Here is a 22,086-nt window from a genome sequence, read left to right as displayed (position 1 = left end):
GATTGAGGGCTTTGTGATGGCCACTCCAATACCTTGACTTTGTTGTCCTTAAGCCATTTTGCCACAACTTTGAAAGTATGCTTGGGGTCATTGTCCATTTGGAAGACCCATTTGCGACCAAGCTTTAACTTCCTGACTGATGTCTTGAGATGTTGCTTCAATATATGCACATCATTTTCCTTCCTCATGATGCCATCTGTTTTGTGAAGTGCACCAGTCCCTCCTGCAGCAAAGCACCCCCACAGCATGATGCTGCCACCCCCGTGCTTCACGGTTGGGATGGTGTTCTTCAGCTTGCAAGACCTCCCTTTTTCCTCCAAACATAACGATGGTCATTATGGCCAAACAGTTCTATTTTTGTTTCATCAGACCAGAGGACATTTCTCCAAAAAGTACGATCTTTGTCCCCATGTGCAGTTGCAAACAGAGTCTGGCTTTTTTATGGCGGTTTTGGAGCAGTGGCTTCTTCCTTGCTAAGCGGCCTTTCAGGTTATGTCGATATAGGACTCGTTTTACTGTGGATATAGATACTTTTGTAACTGTTTCCTCCAGCATCTTCAAAAAGTCCTTTGCTGTTGTTCTGGGATTGATTTGCACTTTTCGCACCAAAGTACGTTCATCTCTAGGAGACAGAACGCGTCTCCTTCCTGAGCGGTATGACAGCTGCGTGGTCCCATGGTGTTTATACTTGCGTACTATTGTTTGTACAGATGAACGTGGTACCTTCAGGCGTTTGCTCCCAAGGATGAACCAGACTTGTGGAGGTCTACAATTATTTTTCTGAGGTCTTGGCTGATTTCTTTTGATTTTCTCATGATGTCAAACAAAGAGGCACCGAGTTTGAAGGTAGGCCTTGAAATACATCCACAGGTACACCTCCAATTGACTCAAATGATGTCAATTAGCCTATCAGAAGCTTCTAAAGCCATGACATCGTTTTCTGGAATTTTCCAAGCTGTTTAAAGGCACAGTCAACTTAATGTATGTAAAATAATCTGTCTGTAAACAATTGTTGGAAAAATTACTTGTGTCTTGCACAAAGTAGATGTTCTAACCGACTTGCCAAAACTATAGTTTGTTAACAAGTTTTAATGACTCCAACCTAAGTGTATGTAAACTTCCAACTTAAACTGTACCTGTCAGCAATGGGTGTGGCTGAAATAGCCGAATCCACAAATTTCAAGGGGTGTCCACATACTTTTATATATAATTTAGTATATATATGGGTATTGCCAGTGTTATAACCATATTATGACATGGTTATGACCATGTCGTAACGTGCTATGACACTGGTTGTCAAGTGTTACCCAGACAACTATTCGGCTATGCCAAGAATCTTTGCCCATCTCGATATTTTCATAATCCCATGGTAGCATGCACAAACCACCCGTTTAAATTTAGTTCAAAAACATGGCCACAAAAGAAAACTAATACTAACGACATTAAACATACACATGAAATGCAATGGGGGATGCAGATTCAACAAGGGTTTGAGGGGTTGGCTTTCTAGATGCCTCTTCAAACAGATGCTGCCATCTTACATGCTATAAATTGGTGCTTCACTCCCATTCTGGCTCAATATGGGATATCACCGTGAGTCATTGCTTGCACGGGTTCCTCCGCTTGTATGATGAACAGTTCATAAACTTAAATTCACCTTGCATCTCGGGGAGTGCTATAGCCAGGAGAAACACAGTGAGCCTTTGAAAGAAGCTGGTGAGATGACACTTCTATTTGAGCCTGGAGGGCAAGCAAAGCCTCTCTCACTGGGTTGTGCTATGTTGAGAAAACTACACATCTGAGGCAGAAATTAAGCATTCCTATGTATACTTCGCACTCCCTTTGTTCCGATTGGGCTCCCTCCAACATCTGCCTATACTGTAATTGGCTCCCCAGTCGTTGCAGGCAGTGGGGGCAAAGGGGATCCGGTGGGATGCAGACTTAAACAGGAAGATTGCACCCAGCACAGAGTTAAGTCTATGGCTGCAAGCTAAAGGAGAGTGGACATGAAAGGTCCAGGATGAGCCAAAGCAGGGAGAAAAATATTAATCTCTCAGGATGTCTGGTGATGACCTAACATTTGAGGTACCTAGCACAAGTAGCATACAGGGGTAGGTTGATTAGCCTAAATACACTGCCACAGGAGACACTTTGAATCACCATCCAGTCAAACATAAAATGAAGAGAAATTAGGACAGAGATGTGCATGCAGTATGGAAAGTAAAGTTATGAGAATGAGAGGGCTCCAACTAGAGCTGAGATTATAAACCGAAAATTGAAGAGACCAATTATCGATGACATTTTACTGATATCGATAAGTAGCCTTTACTAAAAGGCGTGTGAAGTTTGAAGTCTGCTAATATGGGCTATTGCTAACGGGACAATTGATAGCCACAACATTTAAAGTAGTAGAAGGGTAATATAAAAATGTTACCATATTGTTCAATTTATCATCATTGTGATAATTCAGTCAATTTATCGTCATATGGATTTTTGTCCATATCGCTCAGCTCTAGCTCCAACACTAGGTTTCCTCTGTGGTCAACAGAGACATTTTCCATTCCCAAACATACATGCGCTGGGAGCAAATGCACCCTAACATTCTAAATAGATGAGCTGCTACTGCAGCTTGTGATCGCATTGTGTGTTTTACGCTGTTTACTAAAACCAAAGTTCCTCCTCACGGAAACTGTTAAAGTAAAGTTGCAAATAATAATTTAACTCGCCCCGTTATAAAAATTGTTATGTGCGTTCTCACAGCACTAGTGCATTGCAAGAGTAAAATGACACCTTCAGACTCCTATTCAGATAGCCAACAGGGCTAAATGCTAACGATTATTTCACACCTTATCAAGGCTGCAAAGTTGAGGTACAACAAATGTGTTATTTCCAGAGAAAACATATCAGACAATCTCATTCGGCACACACTACACCTTCTCAAACCAACTGAGCATAAAAGGATGTGATCATACAGGTAAACTCAGGCTAGCACAGTAGACAAACATGACAACCTAGTTCCAGTTACCCCAAATCCATATTTTACTGTTAGCTAGCTACAGTTTAAAGTAAAACCAAAAATGTACCACTTTTAATTAACTTGAACTCTTATGTGTTTGCAGACTTACGCTACACCCACATAGAACACGGATGAAATCGTATACGAATGTATCAATTGTCCGTTTTTGTCCATCAAAAGTTAAATTCAAGTCAACGATTTTCTGACATTTCCATTACATTTGAGTAATTTAGCAGACACTCTTATCCAGAGCGACTTACAGTTTGTGAGTGCATACAATTATTTATTTTTCATACTGGTCCCCCGTGGGAAACGAACCCACAACCCTGGCGTTGCAAACGCCATGCTCTACCAACTGAGCTACACGGGACAAGCTGCATACACCACAAGAGGACATATTGTGCGTTTCTTTAGGAACAATTATCTATTTTGTCCATCACCCGTCAATTAATGGCTCCCATTGAAAAACAATTGGCTCAATCCATAGTTTTCTGAACATAGCCTATATTCCCTCCTAAATCCACCAAAGATCTACCACCTGAAAACAAGTCCCCAACTGTCTGCTAAAGCTGCACCAGGTGAGTTAACTTAATATTGAAAAAGACCAGAGATGCAGAATCAGGGGTTTGCAGTGCCTCTAGGCCTTTCACACTAGATTGGTTTCAAATCGTTTGGTCCCTTTAGTTTGAAACACTTAAATTAAGATTTCTTCATTTACCCGGTTTAGTATGTAGCCTACTGAGCACGTTTGTGTTCAATCACCCAAGCAGGGTGTGTGGAACAGTGTTGCACGGTATACCAAAACCACAGTACTTTCGATAATAGAACATGAATAGCGCAAGAGTACTGTGTTTGCACTCACTGGGTGTCTGGGCAGCATCACCATTTATGCTGCACAGAAGTTAACACACTTGAATAATGCAACACAGCAAGTAGAAATGTTGAAACTTAATTAATTACTGTTCGCAAAACAAAATGTCCATTACAGGCTACAAGACTTTACAAAGCAATATGATACCAGTAGCTTCCAGCTTTGTAAGCTACCTTTCCTTGCTAGCTTACAGCTGAAGCTACCGTCAATTCACTACTGTAGTACACAAACCATAACGCAGATTATTGTGGATTTCAAAGCTGATTGTCAGCCAAAACTTTATTCATTCACTTAGCCTCCCCTGCTTCACATCTCTCCCTGTCAAGATCATCTTTGCTCGAGCCTCCAACAGCGTTGCCAAAAAATTTTCATGGAATGTAGCTGTGGGATTCTCCATTTGTCGCTAGACAACGTCATAACGTTAATTTGCACATTAAATCAAATTTCCAACTAAAACTAAAATATGCTTATGCTGTCCCTCAGTCAACGAAAAATTATCCAAAGCAAAACTAAACGATGTTAGGACAAAAAGGAACAGATGTAAATATACTGAACTAAAATCAAACGCAACACGCAACAATTTCAACGATTACTGAGTTACAGTTCATAAGGAAATTGAAATAAATAAATTAGGTCCTAATCAATGGATTTCACATGACTGGGAATACAGATATGCATCTGTTAGTCACAGATACTTTTTTTTTTTGTAGCAGCGTGGATCAGAAAACCAGTCAGTATCTGGCGTGACCACCATTTGCCTCATGCAGTGAGACATCTCATTTCCATAGAGTTGATTAAGCTATTGATCGTGGCCTGTGGAATGTTGTCCAACTCCTCTCCAATGGCTGTGCGGAGATGCTTGATATTGGCAGGAACTGGAAGACGCTGTTGTATACGTAGATCCAGAGCTTCCCAAACATGCTCAATCGGTGACATGTCTGGCGAGTATGCATACCCTGGAAGAACTGCGACATTTTCAGCTTCCAGTAAAATGTTCAGATCCTTGCGACATGGAGCCATGCATTATCATGCTGAAACATGGCAGCGGATTATTGGCACGACAATGGGCCTCAGGATCTCGTCACGGTATCTCTGTGCATGCTCACACTCCTATTGAATACATCTCGATTACTATTGAATCAAGATGTAGGCCTAGGTTACATCTTGATTTACCCAGTTCATCAATAGACTGGAGATGTACCATTCAAATAAATGATTAACATTATGTTATGTAGTTAGACTGGTAAAAAACAGTAAATTGACTGTATGATTAATGAATAGTATATTTTTTTTATCGAACATTTCAAATGTATTGACATTGAACTCAAAAGATCAAGTGCCATTCTGTGACTTTTGCTAATACCCCTTATTTTTTGCGTGGTATAATTTTGTAATCTTTTTTGGTATCGAGTGTTGTGAAACTATAACTGGTATTGAATTCAAAATTCTGGTATCGTGACAACACTAGTGGAAAACTTATTCCCAGGTTGTTCACACTAGCCTGAACAATCCATGCCCGTCTCACTTGGCTGTCAGATTAACAACTCAGATCTATTCCAGACAATTTTCAGTAATAATCTGTCCATCAAAATATTTTATAAAATTGAGATGTATTTTCACACAATACCCCAGAATGTCAAAGTGGACATTTTTACTAATTAATTCAAAATGAAAAGCTGAAATGTCTCGAGTCAAAAAGTATTCAACCCCTTTGTTATGGCAAGCCTAAATACACTGCTCAAAAAAATTAAGGGAACACTAAAATAACACATCCTAGATCTGAATGAATAAAATAATCTTATTAAATACTTTATTCTTTATATAGTTGAATGTGCTGACAACAAAATCACAAAAATTATCAATGGAAATCAAATTTATCAACCCATGGAGGTCTGGATTAGGAGTCACCCTCAAAATTAAAAGTGGAAAACCACACTACAGGCTGATCCAACTTTGATGTAATGTCCTTAAAACAAGTCAAAATTAGGCTCAGTAGTGTGTGTGGCCTCCACGTGCCTGTATGACCTCCCTACAACACCTGGGCATGCTCCTGATGAAGTGGCGGATGGTCTCCTGAGGGATCTCCTCCCAGACCTGGACTAAAGCATCCGCCAACTTCTGGACAGTCTGTGGTGCAACGTGGCTTTGGTGGATGGAGCGAGATATGATGTCCCAGATGTGCTCAATTGGATTCAGGTCTGGGGAACGGGCGGTCCATAGCATCAATGCCTTCCTCTTGCAGGAACTGCTGACAAACTCCAGCCACATGAGGTCTAGCATTGTCTTGCATTAGGAGGAACCCAGGGCCAACCGCACCAGCATATGGTCTCACAAGGGGTCTGAGGAGCTCATCTCGGTAGCTAATGGCAGTCAGGCTACCTCTGGCGAGCACATGGAGGGCTGTGCGGCCCCCCAAAGAAATGCCACCCCACACCATGACTGACCCACCGCCAAACCGGTCATGCTGGAGGATGTTGCAGGCAGCAGAACGTTCTCCACGGCGTCTCCAGACTCTGTCACGTGTGCTCAGTGTGAACCTGCTTTCATCTGTGAAGAGCACAGGGCGCCAGTGGCGAATTTGCCAATCTTGGTGTTCTCTGGCAAATGCCAAATGTCCTGCACCACGTCGGGCCGTCATACCACCCTCATGGAGTCTGTTTCTGACCGTTTGAGCAGACACATGCACATTTGTGGCCTGCTGGAGGTCATTTTGCAGGGCTCTGGCAGTGCTCCTCCTGCTCCTCCTTGCACAAAGGCGGAGGTAGCAGTCCTGCTGCTGGGTTGTTGCCCTCCTACGGCCTCCTCCACGTCTCCTGATGTACTGGCCTGTCTCCTTGTAGCGCCTCCATGCTCTGGACACTACGCTGACAGACACAGCAAACCTTATTGCCACAGCTCGCATTGATGTGCCATCCTGGATGAGCTGCACTACCTGAGCCACTTGTGTGGGTTGTAGACTCCGTCTCATGCTACCACTAGAGTGAAAGCACCGCCAGCATTCAAAAGTGACCAAAACATCAGCCAGGAAGCATAGGAACTGAGAAGTGGTCTGTGGTGACCACCTGCAAAACCAGTCCTTTATTGGGGGTGTCTTGCTAATTGCCTATAATTTCCACCTGTTGTCTATTCCATTTGCACAACAGCAATCAGTGTTGCTTCCTAAGTGGACAGTTTGATTTCACAGAAGTGTGATTGACTAAGAGTTACATTGTGTTGTTTAAGTGTTCCCTTAATTTTTTTGAGCAGTGTATGTTCAGGACTAAAGATGTGCTTAACAAGTAACATAGTAAGTACATGGACTCTGTGTGCAATAATGGTGTTTAACATGATTTTTGAAAGACTACCTCATCTCTGTATCCCACACATACAATTATCTGTAAGGTAGATGGGTACAAATAAAAAAAAGCAGACACTGAATATCCCTTTGAGCATGGTGAAGTTATTAATTACACTTTGGATGGTGTATCACTACACCCAGTCACTACAAAGATACAGGTGTCCTGCCTAACTCAATTGCCGGAGAGGAATTCACTTTTTGCCCTGAATACAAGGTGTTATTAGATTTGCCCCAAACATACAACACATTACAGATTACCACTCCTCCATATTTTCAAGCATAGTGGTGGCTGCATAATGTTATGGGTATGCTTATTATCATTAAGGACTGGGGATTTTTTCAGGACAAAAAAAAAACAACGGAATGGAGCTAAGCACAGGCAAAATCCTAGTGGAAAACCTGGTTCAGCTTATAGCAGGACAAAACGTAAAACACAAGGCCAAATCTACACAGGAATTGCTTACCAAGAATACAGTGAATGTTCTTGAGTGGCCGAGTTACAGGTTTGACTTAAATCTGCTTGAAAATCTATGGCAAGAATTTAAAATGGTTGTTTAGCAATGATCAGAAAACAATTTGACAGAGCTTGAAGAATTTTGAAAATAATAATGGGCAAATATTGTACAATCCAGGTGTGCAAAGCTCTTAGAGGCTTACCCAGAAAGACTGTACAGAAAGCTGTAATCACTGCCAAAGGTGACTAACATGTATTGACTAAAGGGTGTGAATACTTATGCAATTGTGATCTCTGTACTTAATTTAATACATTTGCAAAAATGTCAAAAAACATGCTTTCACTTTGTCATTATAGGGTATCAATTTTGAATTCAGGCTGTAACAATCAAATGTGGAATAAGTCAAGGGGTATGAATACTTTCTGAAGGCACTGTATTTGTTAAGACACCTGCAAAGAGTACCAAGCGAATGAGAGTTTGAAAAATGTATGCACTCACTAAGTCGCTCTGGATAAGAGCGTCTGCTAAATGACTAAAATGTAAATGTATGAAAGGAAAACTCCACAGTAAATCAAATGTTGATTTTTCATCCTAGTCTATCATGCATTAATCTGTTTCATATGCATCTCTTGTGGAAGAAAAGTAATAATCCAGATGTCATCCCATCTGACAGTAAATAGCACAGCCAGTTTACCTGCAAATGCATCACTTCTTTTTCAAATGGAACAAGCAGAAAATGACAAAGTATACAGTACAGTAATTTCACAGGTTGTTGGCCTTGCTGCGTATTGTGTATACTTATCGCAAGTGGCTTTTTTCAGGGAAGATGGGAATCCCTCATTGGATACTGAACACAATGTAGTACCGGGCAGGTATGGACATGGATTCATTAGGCAAAAAATATTCAAGCCATTACTTGGAGTTACTAAAAAGCATGCATATAGCATAACAGTAGACAGGCTTTCTTATGAAAGCTGGTCAGCTATACATAAGCATTGTAAAATATTCAACACTTAATATTTCAGAAGGGAGAGGTGGTTGTATGCAAATTATTTACAGGTATTTAATGAAGAATGACTAACCTGGGAATAAAGCAATATCATTAAAAATCATCCATGACTACAAAAATACATGGAGTCAATTCAAGTGGTTTCCCTTGTCAGTGGGGGAAACAGTCTTATTCCCTTCATGGTCTACCAAATTGGGATAAGGCATCGCACTACATTGAGCCGCAGTGAACGCTTCAGTGCATAAGCAAATTAAACGGATGCAATTGTCACTATGGCTACCGATTCACTATCAAGTCTAGGGCCCTATAAAATCTGCACAGGAATGCCCGTCTATATGTGTGTGCGGTGCACATGTACACTATTCAGTATATACAAAAGTATGTGGACACCCCTTCAAATGAGTGGATTAGGCTATTTCAGCCACACCCGTTGCTGACAGGTGTATAAAATCAACACACAGCCATGCAATCTCCATAGACAAACATTGGAAGTAGAATGGCCTTAACAGCTGTGACTTTCAAAGTGGCACTGTTACAGGATGCCACCTTTCCAACAAGTCAGTTCACCAAATTTCTGCCCTGCTAGAGCTGCCCCGGTCAACTGTAAGTGCTGTTATTGTGAAGTGGAAACATCTAGGAGCAACAACAGCTCAGCTGCGAAGTGGTAGGCCACACAAGTTCAAAAAACAGGACCGCCGAGTTCTGAAGTGCGTAGCACGTAAAAATTGTCTGTCCTCGGTTGCATCACTCACTGCATCACTCACTACCGAGTTCCAAACTGCCACTGGAAGCAACGTCAGAAATGTTCGTCGGGAGCTTCATGAAATGGTTTTCCATGGCCGAGCAGCCACAAGCCTAAGATCACCATGCGCAATGCCAAGCATCGGCTGGAGTGGTGTAAAGCTTGCAGACATTGGACTATGGAGCAGTGGAAATGCGTTCTCTGGAGCAATGAATCACGCTTCACCATCTGGCAGTACGACGGACGAATCTGGGTTTGGCGGATGCCAGGAGAACGTTACCTGCCCGAATGCATAGTGCCAACTGTAAAGTTCGGTGGAGGCGGAATAATGGTCTGGACCTGTTTTTCATGGTTCGGGCTAGGCCCCTTAGTTCCAGTGAAGGGAAATCATAACGCTACAGCATGCAATGACATTCTAGACGATTCTGTGCTTCCAACTCTGTGGCAACAGTTTGGGGAAGGCCCTTTCCTGTTTCAGCATGACAATGCCTCCGTGCACAAATCGAGGTCCATACAGAAATGGTTTGTCAAGATCTGTGTGGAAGAACTTGACTGGCCTGCACAGAGCCCTGACCTCAACCCCATCGAACACCTTTGGGATGAATTGGAACGCCGACTGTGAGCCAGGCCTAATCGCTCAATATCAGTGCCCGACCTCACGAATGAGCTTGTGGCTGAATGGAAGCAAGTCCCCACAGCAATGTTCCAACATCTAGTGGTAAGCCTTCCCAGAAGAGTGTAGGCAGTTACAGCAGCAGAGGGGGGACCAACTCCATATTAATGGCCATGATTTTGGAATGAGATGTTCGACAAACAGGTGTCCACATACTTTTGGTCATGTAGTGAATGCCTACACTTTGTGTAGCCATTATCGATCATTTCTTAAACATTTTTAGTCATTTAGTAGACGCTCCTATCCAGAGCGACTTACAGTTAGTGAGTGCATACATTTGATAATGATAACTACCAAGTAGCCTACCTGGCAGAATTACATGATTATTTGTATCAATCCAGTGGCCATTTGTTTACCAAACTCTGCAATCACATGAGCGCTACAGAAACATCACTAACCAAACTGTCTCTTGCTGGTGCACATTTGCCTTAAAGGGCAACTACAACCAAAAATGCAAATGTCTTCAATTTTTCCCAGACCTCAAAAGTTGTCTCCCGATGTGGTTTAAGCATTGTTGAGGATTTAGAACATCTGATGTTTGAAAACAAAGAGCGAAAAAATTGAAGAACTAAACTGATAAAATTGAATACGGGGGAAAAAACTGAATTAAGCAAAACATTTCATGCATTTTATAGGGCTCTACAAGTTCCTGGGAGTGTGAGTTATGACGAGCATATACATACCAATTTTCTTGGGATGAAACATTGAATTTGACATTACTGCTATTAGAAACACGTTGGATAACAGATTCACTACATGGAACAGATAGTCAACCCCACAAAAATAAAAAAGGAAGTTTGTTCTGAAGTGTCTGTCCTATATCTGATATATACAGTGAGGGAAAAAAGTATTTGATCCCCTGCTGATTGTGTACGTTTGCCCACTGACAAAGAAATGATCAGTCTATAATTTTAATGGTAGGTTTATTTGAACAGTGAGAGACAGAATAACAACAACAAAAATCCAGAAAAACGTATGTAACAAATGTTATAAATTGATTTGCATTTTAAATGAGGGAAATAAGTATTTGACCCCCTCTCAATCAGAAAGATTTCTGGCTCCCAGGTGTCTTTTATACAGGTAACGAGCTGAGATTAGGAGCACACTCTTAAAGGGAGAACACTCTTGCAGAACACCCTCGGCCTGGGGCTCCATGCAAGATCTCACCTCGTGGAGTTGCAATGATCATGAGAACGGTGAGGAATCAGCCCAGAACTACACGGGAGGATCTTGTCAATGATCTCAAGGCAGCTGGGACCATAGTCACCAAGAAAACAATTGGTAACACACTACGCCGTGAAGGACTGAAATCCTGCAGCGCCCGCAAGGTTCCCCTGCTCAAGAAAGCACATATACAGGGCCGTCTGAAGTTTGTCAATGAACATCTGAATGATTCAGAGGAGAACTGGGTGAAAGTGTTGTGGTCAGATGAGACCAAAATCGAGCTCTTTGGCATCAACTCAACTCGCCGTGTTTGGAGGAGGAGGAATGCTGCCTATGACCCCAAGAACACCATCCCCACCGTCAAACATGGAGGTGGAAACATTATGCTTTGGGGGTGTGTTTCTGCTAAGGGGACAGGACAACTTCACCGCATCAAAGCGACGATGGACGGGGCCATGTACTGTCAAATCTTGGGTGAGAACCTCCTTCCCTCAGCCAGGGCATTGAAAATGGGTCGTGGATGAGTATTCCAGCATGACAATGACCCAAAACACACGGCCAAGGCAACAAAGGAGTGGCTCAAGAAGAAGCACATTAAGGTCCTGGAGTGGCCTAGCCAGTCTCCAGACCTTAATCCCATACAAAATCTGTGGAGGGAGCTGAAGGTTCGAGTTGCCAAACGTCAGCCTCGAAACCTTAATGACTTGGAGAAGATCTACAAAGAGGACTGGAACAAAATCCATCCTGAGATGTGTGCAAACCTGGTGGCCAACTACAAGAAATGTCTGATCTCTGTGATTGCCACCAAGTACTAAGTCATGTTTTGCAGAGGGATCAAATACTTATTTCCCTCATTAAAATGCAAATCAATTCATAACATTTTTGACATGCGTTCTTCTGGATTTTTTTGTTGTTATTCTGTCTCTCACTGTTCAAATAAATATACCATTACATTTATAGACTGATCATGTCTTTGTCAGTGGGCAAACGTACAAAATCAGCAGGGGATCAAATACTTTTTTCCCCTTCACTGTGAGTGTGTATAGTGCCCTCAAAGCTCATCACTAAGCTAAGGATCCTGAGACTAAACACCTCCCTCTGCAACTGGATCCTGGACTTCCTGACGGGCCGCCCCCAGGTGGTAAGGGTAGGTAACAACACATCTGCCACACTGATCCTCAACACGTGCGTGCTCAGTCCCCTCCGGTACTCCCTGTTCACCCATGACTGCATGGCCAGGCACGACTCCAACACCATCATTAAGTTTGCCGACGACACAACAGTGGTAGGCCTGATCACCGACAACGATGAGACAGCCTATAGGGAGGAGGTCAGAGACCTGGCCGTGTGGTGCCAGGATAACACCCTCTCCCTCAATGCGACCAAGACAAAGGAGATGATTGTGGACTACAGGAAGAAAAAAAGAGGACAGAGCACGCCCCCATTCTCATCGACGGGGCTGTAGTGGAACAGGATGAGAGCTTCAAGTTCCTTGGTGTCCACATCACCAACAAACTATCATGGTCCAAACACACCAAGACAGTCGTGAAGAGGGCACGACAAAGCCTATTCCCCCTCAGGAGACTGAAAAGATTTGGCATGGGTCCTCAGATCCTCAAAAAATTCTACAGCTGCACTATCGAGAGCATCCTGACTGGTTGCATCAACGCCTGGTATGGCAACTGCTCGGCCTCCGACCGCAAGGCACTACAGAGGGTAGTGCGTACGGCCCAGTACATCACTGGGTCCAAGCTTCCTGCCATCCAGGACCTCTATACCAGGTGGTGTCAGAGGAAGGCCCTCAAAATTGTCAAAGACTCCAGCCACCCTAGTCATAGACTGTTCTCTCTGCTACCGCACGGCAAGTGGTACCGGAGTGCCAAGTCTAGGTCCAAAAGAATTCTCAACAGCTTCTACCCCAAGCCATAAGACTCCTGAACAGCTAATCATGGCTACCCGGACTATTTGCACTGCCCCCCCCCCCACCCCCACCCCATCTTTTTATGCTGCTGCTACTCATTTATGCATAGTCACTTTAACTCTACCCACATGTACATATTACGTCAACTAGCCGGTACCCCCCTGTATATATAGCCTCCCTACTGTTATTTTATTTTACTTCTGCTTTTTTCTTCAACACTGTTGTTTTATTTTCCTTTTTTATAAAAAAATAAATGCATTGTTGGTTAAGGGCTGTAAGTAAGCATTTCACTATAATGTCTACGCCTGTTGTATTCGGCGCATGTGGCAAATAAAATTTGATTTGATCCCGACAAAGTTATTGTGCTGATGTTGCTTCCAGAGGCAGTTTGGAACTCTGTAGTGAGTGTCACAAACGAGGACAGACTTTTTCCGCCCTACACGCTTCAGCACTTGGCGATCCCGTTCTGTGAGCTTGTGTGGCCTACCACTTCGCGGCTGAGCCGTTGTTGCACCTAGACATTTCCACTTCACAATAACAGACCGGGGCAGCTCTAGCAGGGCATAAATTTGACAAACTGACTTGTTGGAAAGGTGGCATCCTATGACAGTGCCACGTTGAAAGTCACTGAGCTCTGCAGTACAGGCCATTCTACTGCGAGTGTTTTGTCTATGGAGATTGCATGGCTGTGTACTCAATTGTATACACCTGTCAGCAGCGGGTGTCGCTGAAATAGCCAAATCCACTCATTTGAAGGGGATGCCCACATACTTTTGGCCATATAGTGTACTTCCATTAATTTTTTTAAACTGGTAACAGGGGACCTTCAGATGGAGAACACCATCGTGTTCGTGAGAGTCACCGCTTTCCACAGAGGGATCATAATAGTGTGTAGCCCAAACCGTTCGGACGCTACAGACAGAAGTTGGTAGAAGAGGCTGTACCAACTTCAGACGAGTCTTGTGGGGGTCGTAGAGCAAAACGGAGAACACCATTGTGTTCGTGAGAGTTGCATGTTTGTAGGCCAAACCGTTCGGACGCTATATATGTTTTCGTGAGACCACCGATTTTCGGGATGTCTCATGGTCTGACAAGTACTACTCTAGCGCTGCCACCTTCCACTGCAGATGCGGAAGGGCGATATATCGGCAGATGCGGTGGATTGAGACGCAGCCCATGCAAAAAAACATTTCTACCTTAGCCAGATTGATGGGGATCGTTTTATTATGTTAATTAGATTTCCGAGGGGCCACGGAAATTCTAGGCTAAGGGTTTAAGATACTCAAAGGGTTTACGCTCTTTTGGCATTGCTCGTTTGCTTGTGGCATGGTGGTTGACATGAGCAAGCCGTATTTAAAAGAACAGATTAAACCAGTAATATTTAACAATTCAATCAGAACTCAGAGTAAGTCAATCTGACTTGCTGCTGGGAACGTTTCATCATGTGTTTCACTTCGAGATGCCATCTATACTGAACAAAAATATAAACGCAACACGTACAACGATATTACGGAGTTACAGTTCATATAACGAAATCGGTCAATTGAAAGAAATGCATTAGGCCCTAATCTATGGATTTCACATGACTGGGCAGGGGCGCCGCCATGGGTTTGCCTGGGAGGATATAGGCCCACCCACGTGGGAGCCAGGCCCAGCCAATCAAGAATATGTTTTTCCCCCACAAAAGGGCTTTATTACAGACAAAAATACTCCTCAGTTTCATCAGCTGTCCGGGTGGCTGGTCTCAGACGATCCCGCAGGTGAAGAAGCCGAATGTGGAGGTCCTGGGCTGGCGTATTAACACGTGGTCTGCGGTTTTGAGGCCACATTTTCTAAAATGACTTATGTTAGAGGAATTAACATTAAATTATCTGGCAACATCTCTGGTGGACATTCCTGCAGTCAGCATGACAATTTCACGCTTCCTCAAAACTTTAGACATCTGTGGCATTGTGTTGTTTGACACACCTTCACATTTTAGAGTGGCCTTTTATTTTCCCCAGCACAAGGTGCACCTGTGTAATGATTATGCTGTTTAATCAGCTTCTTGATATGCCACACCTGTCAAGTGAATGGATTCTCTCAGTGAGAGCCTTTTTCACCTCACTAAATATAATCTTAAAAAGCAAGAACCATGATTTAAATTGGGGGAAAAAATATATATAAAAAACACACTGGAGATCAAAGGCATCAGGCTAAGAAACAAAAATATGAATGCAATAGAGACAAATGCCTATGAGATCCACCCATAAACCACCACGTCTGTGGTCTCAACTGATATGCAAAAAAACACCCAAAAAACATGCAATTTCTTGGCACAACTTTACAAAATGACTAAAATTACTTCTGTCAACAATTCAATGGCATCTGCATACCTTACCTGTTATTTTGTCTCGAACTAATTTACAGGACTCGATTTCCCCGATGCTCCCAAACAAACTCTTGAGCTCTTCTTGGGTCATGTTCTGAGGCAAGTAGTTGACTATCAAGTTAGTTTTACTGTCCTCTATGTTCCCTGACTCTACCGGAGAGGAGCAGTTGTTTGAGATTGTTGAGGGACCATTGCTTGTGTTGTTGCAAGTGGGCCCATTGGACAGCTGTGTTTCCATGGCAGCAATAACCTGCTAAAGAGATAGAAAAGTCAAGTCAGGACCACATGCTAATACATCAAACATGAAGCAGACCAAAATTGGATAGTTAAAAAGGATGCTCTTCACAATTAACTGAAGCCATTCCATGACACCATTTTATCAAGATTACAGTCTCTCGCTTTTGGGAAGAGTAAGGTCAGACTGACCTGAAACATAAAATTCTCAACAGAATTAAATGAAATGAACACCAACTATGTGTAGCCTATTAGTGTGAGAAAAACTATTATAAAGGATATTGAACAATATGCTAGTTATCATTGAGTATTATAGATTATTACCATTAGGCCTAATTATACAATACCTTTGAGAATACAGCCCTCCCAGACCAGTGAATTGCAACATACATTATATAATTACACTTCTCCTGAGACTATAGCTGAGGTGAAATAAACTTTCAGGCTGCTTTTAGCAAAATAATTTCTCCCTTCATTCTCACAGGGATGGGACCATGAAAAAAGACCCAAAGCATGACAAGCTTCAGTTCAGTTGGCCCGGTCCAGAATTTTTTTTATACTAGCCTATCCTCTCAAATATGAGTCGGAGGTGAGCAGACTACCTTTGAATAGGTGTGCAATTTTGAGATGTGTTAAGTCTGCACTGTCATGCAAAAGAAAGGGACACCAACATGGTTACTGCTCCTGCAGGCAGTTGTCCTTTCCTCTTAAGAGGATAATGAGAAAATAAACTACCGTATTTTCCGCACTATAAGGCGCACCGGATTATAAGGCGCACCTTCAATGAATGGCCTATTTTAGAACTGTTTTCATATATAGGGCGCACCGGATTATAAAGCGGATAGAATAGAAGATACTGAAGTCAAACGTTTGACTGGGGTTGCGTTATGCATCCACTAGATGGAGGTGTGCTAAAGGGAATGTCAACAAAACAGTCAGATAAAGTCAAACTTTATTAAGCGTTCTGACAACTCCGTTCACTCCCATGGTAACGTTGCTCAAACGTTAATGTGCATATTAACAATATCTCCCAGCCTTGCTCACTCTTCTCCCAAACGTGGAGGGGAACTTTTCCCTGATTCAGTAAACACGTAGTAAAAGAAACAGTCTGATACCACTAAATCAAACGTTAGTGCATAACTCAACATTGTTCAGTTACGTATAACACGTAAAGCTTTCCCCGTCCACGAATCCCTCGAATTCTTCTTCTTCAGTGTCCGAATTGAACGGAAACTTTGTTTAGTCTTCCTTACTTGGCGCAGGTCATCTTCTTGCTTCCTCCACTTCCGTACCATTGATTAATTAATGTTGAATTCTCTCGCTGCTGCTCTATTCCCATATTCTACTGCGTGACCGACAGCCTTGAGCTTGAACTCTGCGTCGTAAGCGTGTCTCTTGAAAGGTGCCATTTTGGGGTCTTTATACACACACAAGTGGTGTGGGACTGTGAGTAAGCACAATACCGGTGTGTACTGGCTACCGTAATGCTGCAAGTGGTGCGGCTTTGTAGTTTACCAGTCGTACTGAAACATTTCATTATTATTCAATTGTTTTTATTGGTTTTTCATACTGAAACATTTTGACAGAGCGCCTTGAGCGCCGTGTACAACCAGTATGGATCAACCAATTAACCAATTGATCCATATAAGGCGCTCCGGATTATAAGGCGCACTGTCGTTTTTTGAGAAAATTAAAGGCTTTTAAGTGCGCCTTATAGTGCGGAAAATACGGTATTAAATTTAATTGCTGATGTCAAGATGGCAGAAAACAAACACTGATCAACTAAAGTGAGAAGATGCACTGCTCTGTTGCATTTATATAAAGATCTTTCAAAGGCAAACTGGGTGAAATCCAGTAGGCCTACTCCACAGTGGCATCATTCAAGTGTTGTGAAGACAAAGATTTAAGAATGAAACTAGGCTAGGCAACAACCGTGGGAATTCTGGCACTACAAAACAAAGGCATAAGGGGATAGGCTCTGTAAATGTATCCTACAAAGCTACAATTTGATGCATCTCCCAACAAGTATGAAGATATCCTTACTCAAACATGTCCAGTCAGAGGCAGCACAATTCATCAGTTTCATTCAAGAACTAACTGAATAGTCATTCATTTAGGCTAGATAAAAGTTAAGTGCTAAGAGGTGCTATACTACATACAAATTGCATGCATTCAGACAGTTATAATCAAAGTGGCAATACACCGTTTTAGACCATACCAATGCAGACAGACTACTTGGAGTATTTCGTACCCAAAATGAAAAAAAATCACAGTACATTAGCCTAATATTGAACAGAAAGACTGTTCTGGCAAATAAAAGATTTAAACGCATCCAAAGTTGGTGAGACCTAGTCATTGGTATGGCCTGAGACAATGAGCATTATTGGCCAAATGAATTCAATTAAAATTGCCACCGACCCCAGTCCAAGGCTCTGCCGCCCACGAACCACTTCTAAGCAGAGAAGCCACATCACACAGTCTGACTGCCATGTTAGTTTGGCGTTGCCGTCTGCAAATGTGGACACAGAAAGTACTGTATGTTAGATTCACAGGAACAAAAGCAACAGTCAGTGACGATCACATGTCATAGTTAGAGGAGAGGGGGAGATGGGGGATGGGGGGGGGATTCTTTCTTGGCACTGGCTGTCTCTGCAGATTGGCTTCACCCAGAGAGGCAGTGACAAAAAGGCAATTTATCATAATAAGTACTCTTTAGCAAGGAGCAAAAATGAGACTGAGGAAATATCTGTAGGAGTTTGAGAGTCAAGAAAGAAATCTTGCCACAAAAACAGGAACATGCATGAGTAATGACAATTAGTTGAATGGATGGGATGCTTCACAGTAAGATGTACTGATATCGGACAGTGCAAATCAATATATAATAATATATAATATATAATAATAATATAATATAATATAATATGCCATTTAGCAGACGCTTTTATCCAAAGCGACTTACAGTCATGCGTGCATACATTTTTTTTTTGTGTATGGGTGGTCCCGGGGATCGAACCCACTACCTTGGCGTTTCAAGCGCCGTGCTCTACCAGCTGAGCTACAGAGGACCACAATAGCCCTGCACAGTACAGCTTACATCTGCTTTTATTACGCTGACACACATTCACTAACCGTGTTCAAGTAGCTCACAAAGTACAAAAATCACCCAATCTGTGGTCATTCAATTACATTTTCAAGCAATTAGGTTATCTTTCGGGTCTTTCTAACCCTAAGGTTACAACCAAAAGAAGATGAGTATATCCAAGCTTGCTACAGTATATCAAATCACTTATAATAGAAAGTGGATAAGCTACATTTCACCTGCTACTGGTAAACAATGCCACATTCAAAAAGTCTGAGCAAGTGCTCAGTTCTACCCCAACAAAGCAGGCCAGGTCTCCCGTTGGAGATAATTGTAAAAAAATAAATGCTGTCAGCAAATGGAAATATTTTACCATAATCGTATTTTCTTTTTAAGCCATCATCACCTGCCATAGCTTGGTCTTCTGACTGCAGTTAATTAACGGAAAGATTCACCCATTTTGAATGTTACAGTATATCGTATTTGTGCATATCTGACAAGGTTACAGTGAGGGAAAAAAGTATTTGATCCCCTGCTGATTTTGTACGTTTGCCCACTGACAAAAAAATGATCAGTCTATAATTTTAATGGTAGGTTTATTTGAACAGTGAGAGACAGAATAACAACAACAAAAATCCAGAAAAACGCATGTCAAAAATATTATACATTGATTTGCATTTTAATGAGGGAAATAAGTATTTGACCCCTCTACAAAACATGACTTAGTACTTGGTGACAAAACCCTTGTTGGCAATCACAGAGGTCAGACGTTTCTTGTAGTTGGCCACCAGGTTTGCACACATCTCAGGAGGGATTTTGTCCCACTCCTCTTTGCAGATCTTCTCCAAGTCATTAAGGTTTCGAGGCTGACGTTTGGCAACTCGAACCTTCAGCTCCCTACACAGATTTTCTATGGGATTAAGGTCTGGAGACTGGCTAGGCCACTCCAGGACCTTAATGTGCCACTTCTTGAGCCACTCCTTTGTTGCCTTGGCCATGTGTTTTGGGTCATTGTCATGCTGGAATACCCATCCACAACCCATTTTCAATGCCCTGGCTGAGGGAAGGAGGATCTAACCCAAGAATAGACGGTACATGGCCCCGTCCATCGTCCCTTTGATGCGGTGAAGATGTCCTGTCACCTTAGCAGAAAAACACCCACAAAGCATAATGTTTCCACCTCCATGTTTGACGGTGGGGATGGTGTTCTTGGGGTCATAGGCAGCATTCCTCCTCCTCCAAACACGGCCAGTTGAGTTGATGCCAAAGAGCTCCATTTTGGTCTCATCTGACCACAACACTTTCACCCAGTTCTCCTCTGAATCATTCAGATGTTCATTGGCAAACTTCAGATGGGCATGTATATTATTATTATTATTATTATTATTATTATATGTGATTTCTTGAGCAGGGGGACCTTGCGGGCGCTGCAGGATTTCAGTCCTTCATGGCGTAGTGTGTTACCAATTGTTTTCTTGGTGACTATGGTCCCAGCTGCCTTGAGATCATTGACAAGATCCTCCCGTGTAGTTCTGGGCTGATTCCTCACCGTTCTCATGATCATTGAACTCCACGAGGTGAGATCTTGCATGGAGCCCAAGTCCGAGGGAGATTTACAGTTATTTTGTGTTTCTTCCATTTGCGAATAATCACACCAACTGTTGTCACCTTCTCACCAAGCTGCTTGGTGATGGTCTTGTAGCCCATTCCAGCCTTGTGTAGGTCTACAATCTTGTCCCTGACATCCTTGGAGAGCTCTTTGGTCTTGGCCATGGTGGAGAGTTTGGAATCTGATTGATTGATTGCTTCTGTGACATGTCTTTTATACAGGTAACAAGCTGCGATTAGGAGCACTCCCTTTAAGAGTGTGCTCCTAATCTCAGCTCATTACCTGTATAAAAGACACCTGGGAGCAAGAAATCTTTCTGATTGAGAGGGGGTCAAATACTTATTTCCCTCATTAAAATGCAAATCAATGTATAATATTTTTGACATGCGTTTTTCTGGATTTTTGTTGTTGTTATTCTGTCTCTCACTGTTCAAATAAACCTACCATTAAAATTATAGACTGATCATTTCTTTGTCAGTGGGCAAACTCAGCAGGGGATCAAATACTTTTTTCCCCTCACTGTATACGGTTATATTTGACTCAATGCCATTGTGTAGAGTAAAAGGTGGTGCATGGTCAATACATTTATGGTGACACGGCCTCTGCAGAAGTCAGGGCATTCATACTTCTTGTGCATTGTGGAGCAGCGCAGAGCTGTTGTTAAGGAAGTGAGCTTGAGTTTATACAGGAACTCCCGCCACACCTTCTGTCAACCAATCATGTCAATGCGGAGCTATACAGAGCCCTCCGCATTGTTACAAAATTTGGGAGGCGCACAGCGATGCGGTACGGAGATCAATTTGGCCTCTGCATGCCTCCGGAGGCTCCGCAATTGCGTCACATCTTCCATACGGAGCCTCTGACTACATTACCGGATCAAGCATAAATTGGCTCTTAGGCATTGTTAGCAGAATAGATGGATGCAGTTCAATGCATGATTAATATAATTGACCAATACATTTCTTGGTAGTCCAAAAAATATTGCTATCAGGTTGTAAATCACAGCTGTCCTGGTACACAGCTGTTTCCACGGGGGGCCAGCATAAAAAAATAATAATAATATGTATGCACTCTAACTGTAATGTATGCACTAACTGTAAGTCGCTCTGGATAAGAGTGTCAGCTAAATTACTAAAATGTCAAATGTACATTGTTTGCTGCCTCCACCCATTCGGGATGCACTGTTTAATTTCAATGGCTCAATATTTGACAAAAACGGACGGCTGTAACTAAGGCTGGGAATGTCAATACAATAGTTATAGACATTCCGAGTCTTTTCAGTGAGCCGGCTCATTTGGCTCCCAAACATCTTTGTTCAAAATGCTTAAAAATCGACCTAGAACCAAATCTCCAATGTAAAGCAGGCTACCATTATGAAAGATTGTGAAATGCGCGTTCAAAAATGTTTTTTTGAGTCAGCCATATATGCATTAATGAATCAATTATACAACCAATTTGACTTTTTACCAATCTAACTACAAAGCATAATAGTAATCACTTACTTGAATGGGAAATCTCTATTGATAAACTCGGTAAATCAAGATGTAGCCTAGGTTTACTCATAATACAGGTAAATGCATATTATTCAATAAGAGTGTGTGGATG

The 22,086-nt window shown here is 42.3% G+C and overlaps 1 protein-coding gene across 5 annotated transcripts in view; it reads right to left on the bottom strand.

Annotated features, from left to right (window-relative positions):
• The window catches only part of elavl2 (ELAV like neuron-specific RNA binding protein 2), a 93,052-nt gene that overhangs the window by 22,734 nt on the left and 48,232 nt on the right, over positions 1-22,086 (bottom strand). For 3 of the 5 annotated variants that reach the window (XM_045212262.1, XM_045212264.1, XM_045212263.1), the window contains 2 exons: positions 18,212-18,302; positions 15,569-15,812 (listed from right to left, as the gene is read on the bottom strand). In XM_045212262.1, coding sequence (XP_045068197.1) covers positions 15,569-15,812; positions 18,212-18,283 — 316 coding nt within the window. In that variant the 5' untranslated portion in view covers positions 18,284-18,302. The remainder of the gene's footprint in view (positions 1-15,568; positions 15,813-18,211; positions 18,303-22,086) is intronic. The other 2 variants (XM_041867577.2, XM_045212265.1) reach the window with 2 other exon arrangements.

The sequence above is a fragment of the Coregonus clupeaformis genome, unplaced genomic scaffold (assembly GCF_020615455.1).
Source record: "Coregonus clupeaformis isolate EN_2021a unplaced genomic scaffold, ASM2061545v1 scaf0003, whole genome shotgun sequence".
NCBI classification, from domain to species: domain Eukaryota; kingdom Metazoa; phylum Chordata; class Actinopteri; order Salmoniformes; family Salmonidae; genus Coregonus; species Coregonus clupeaformis.
Note: the sequence above shows the minus strand (reverse complement) of the source record. Positions and strands in the feature narration are given on the sequence as shown.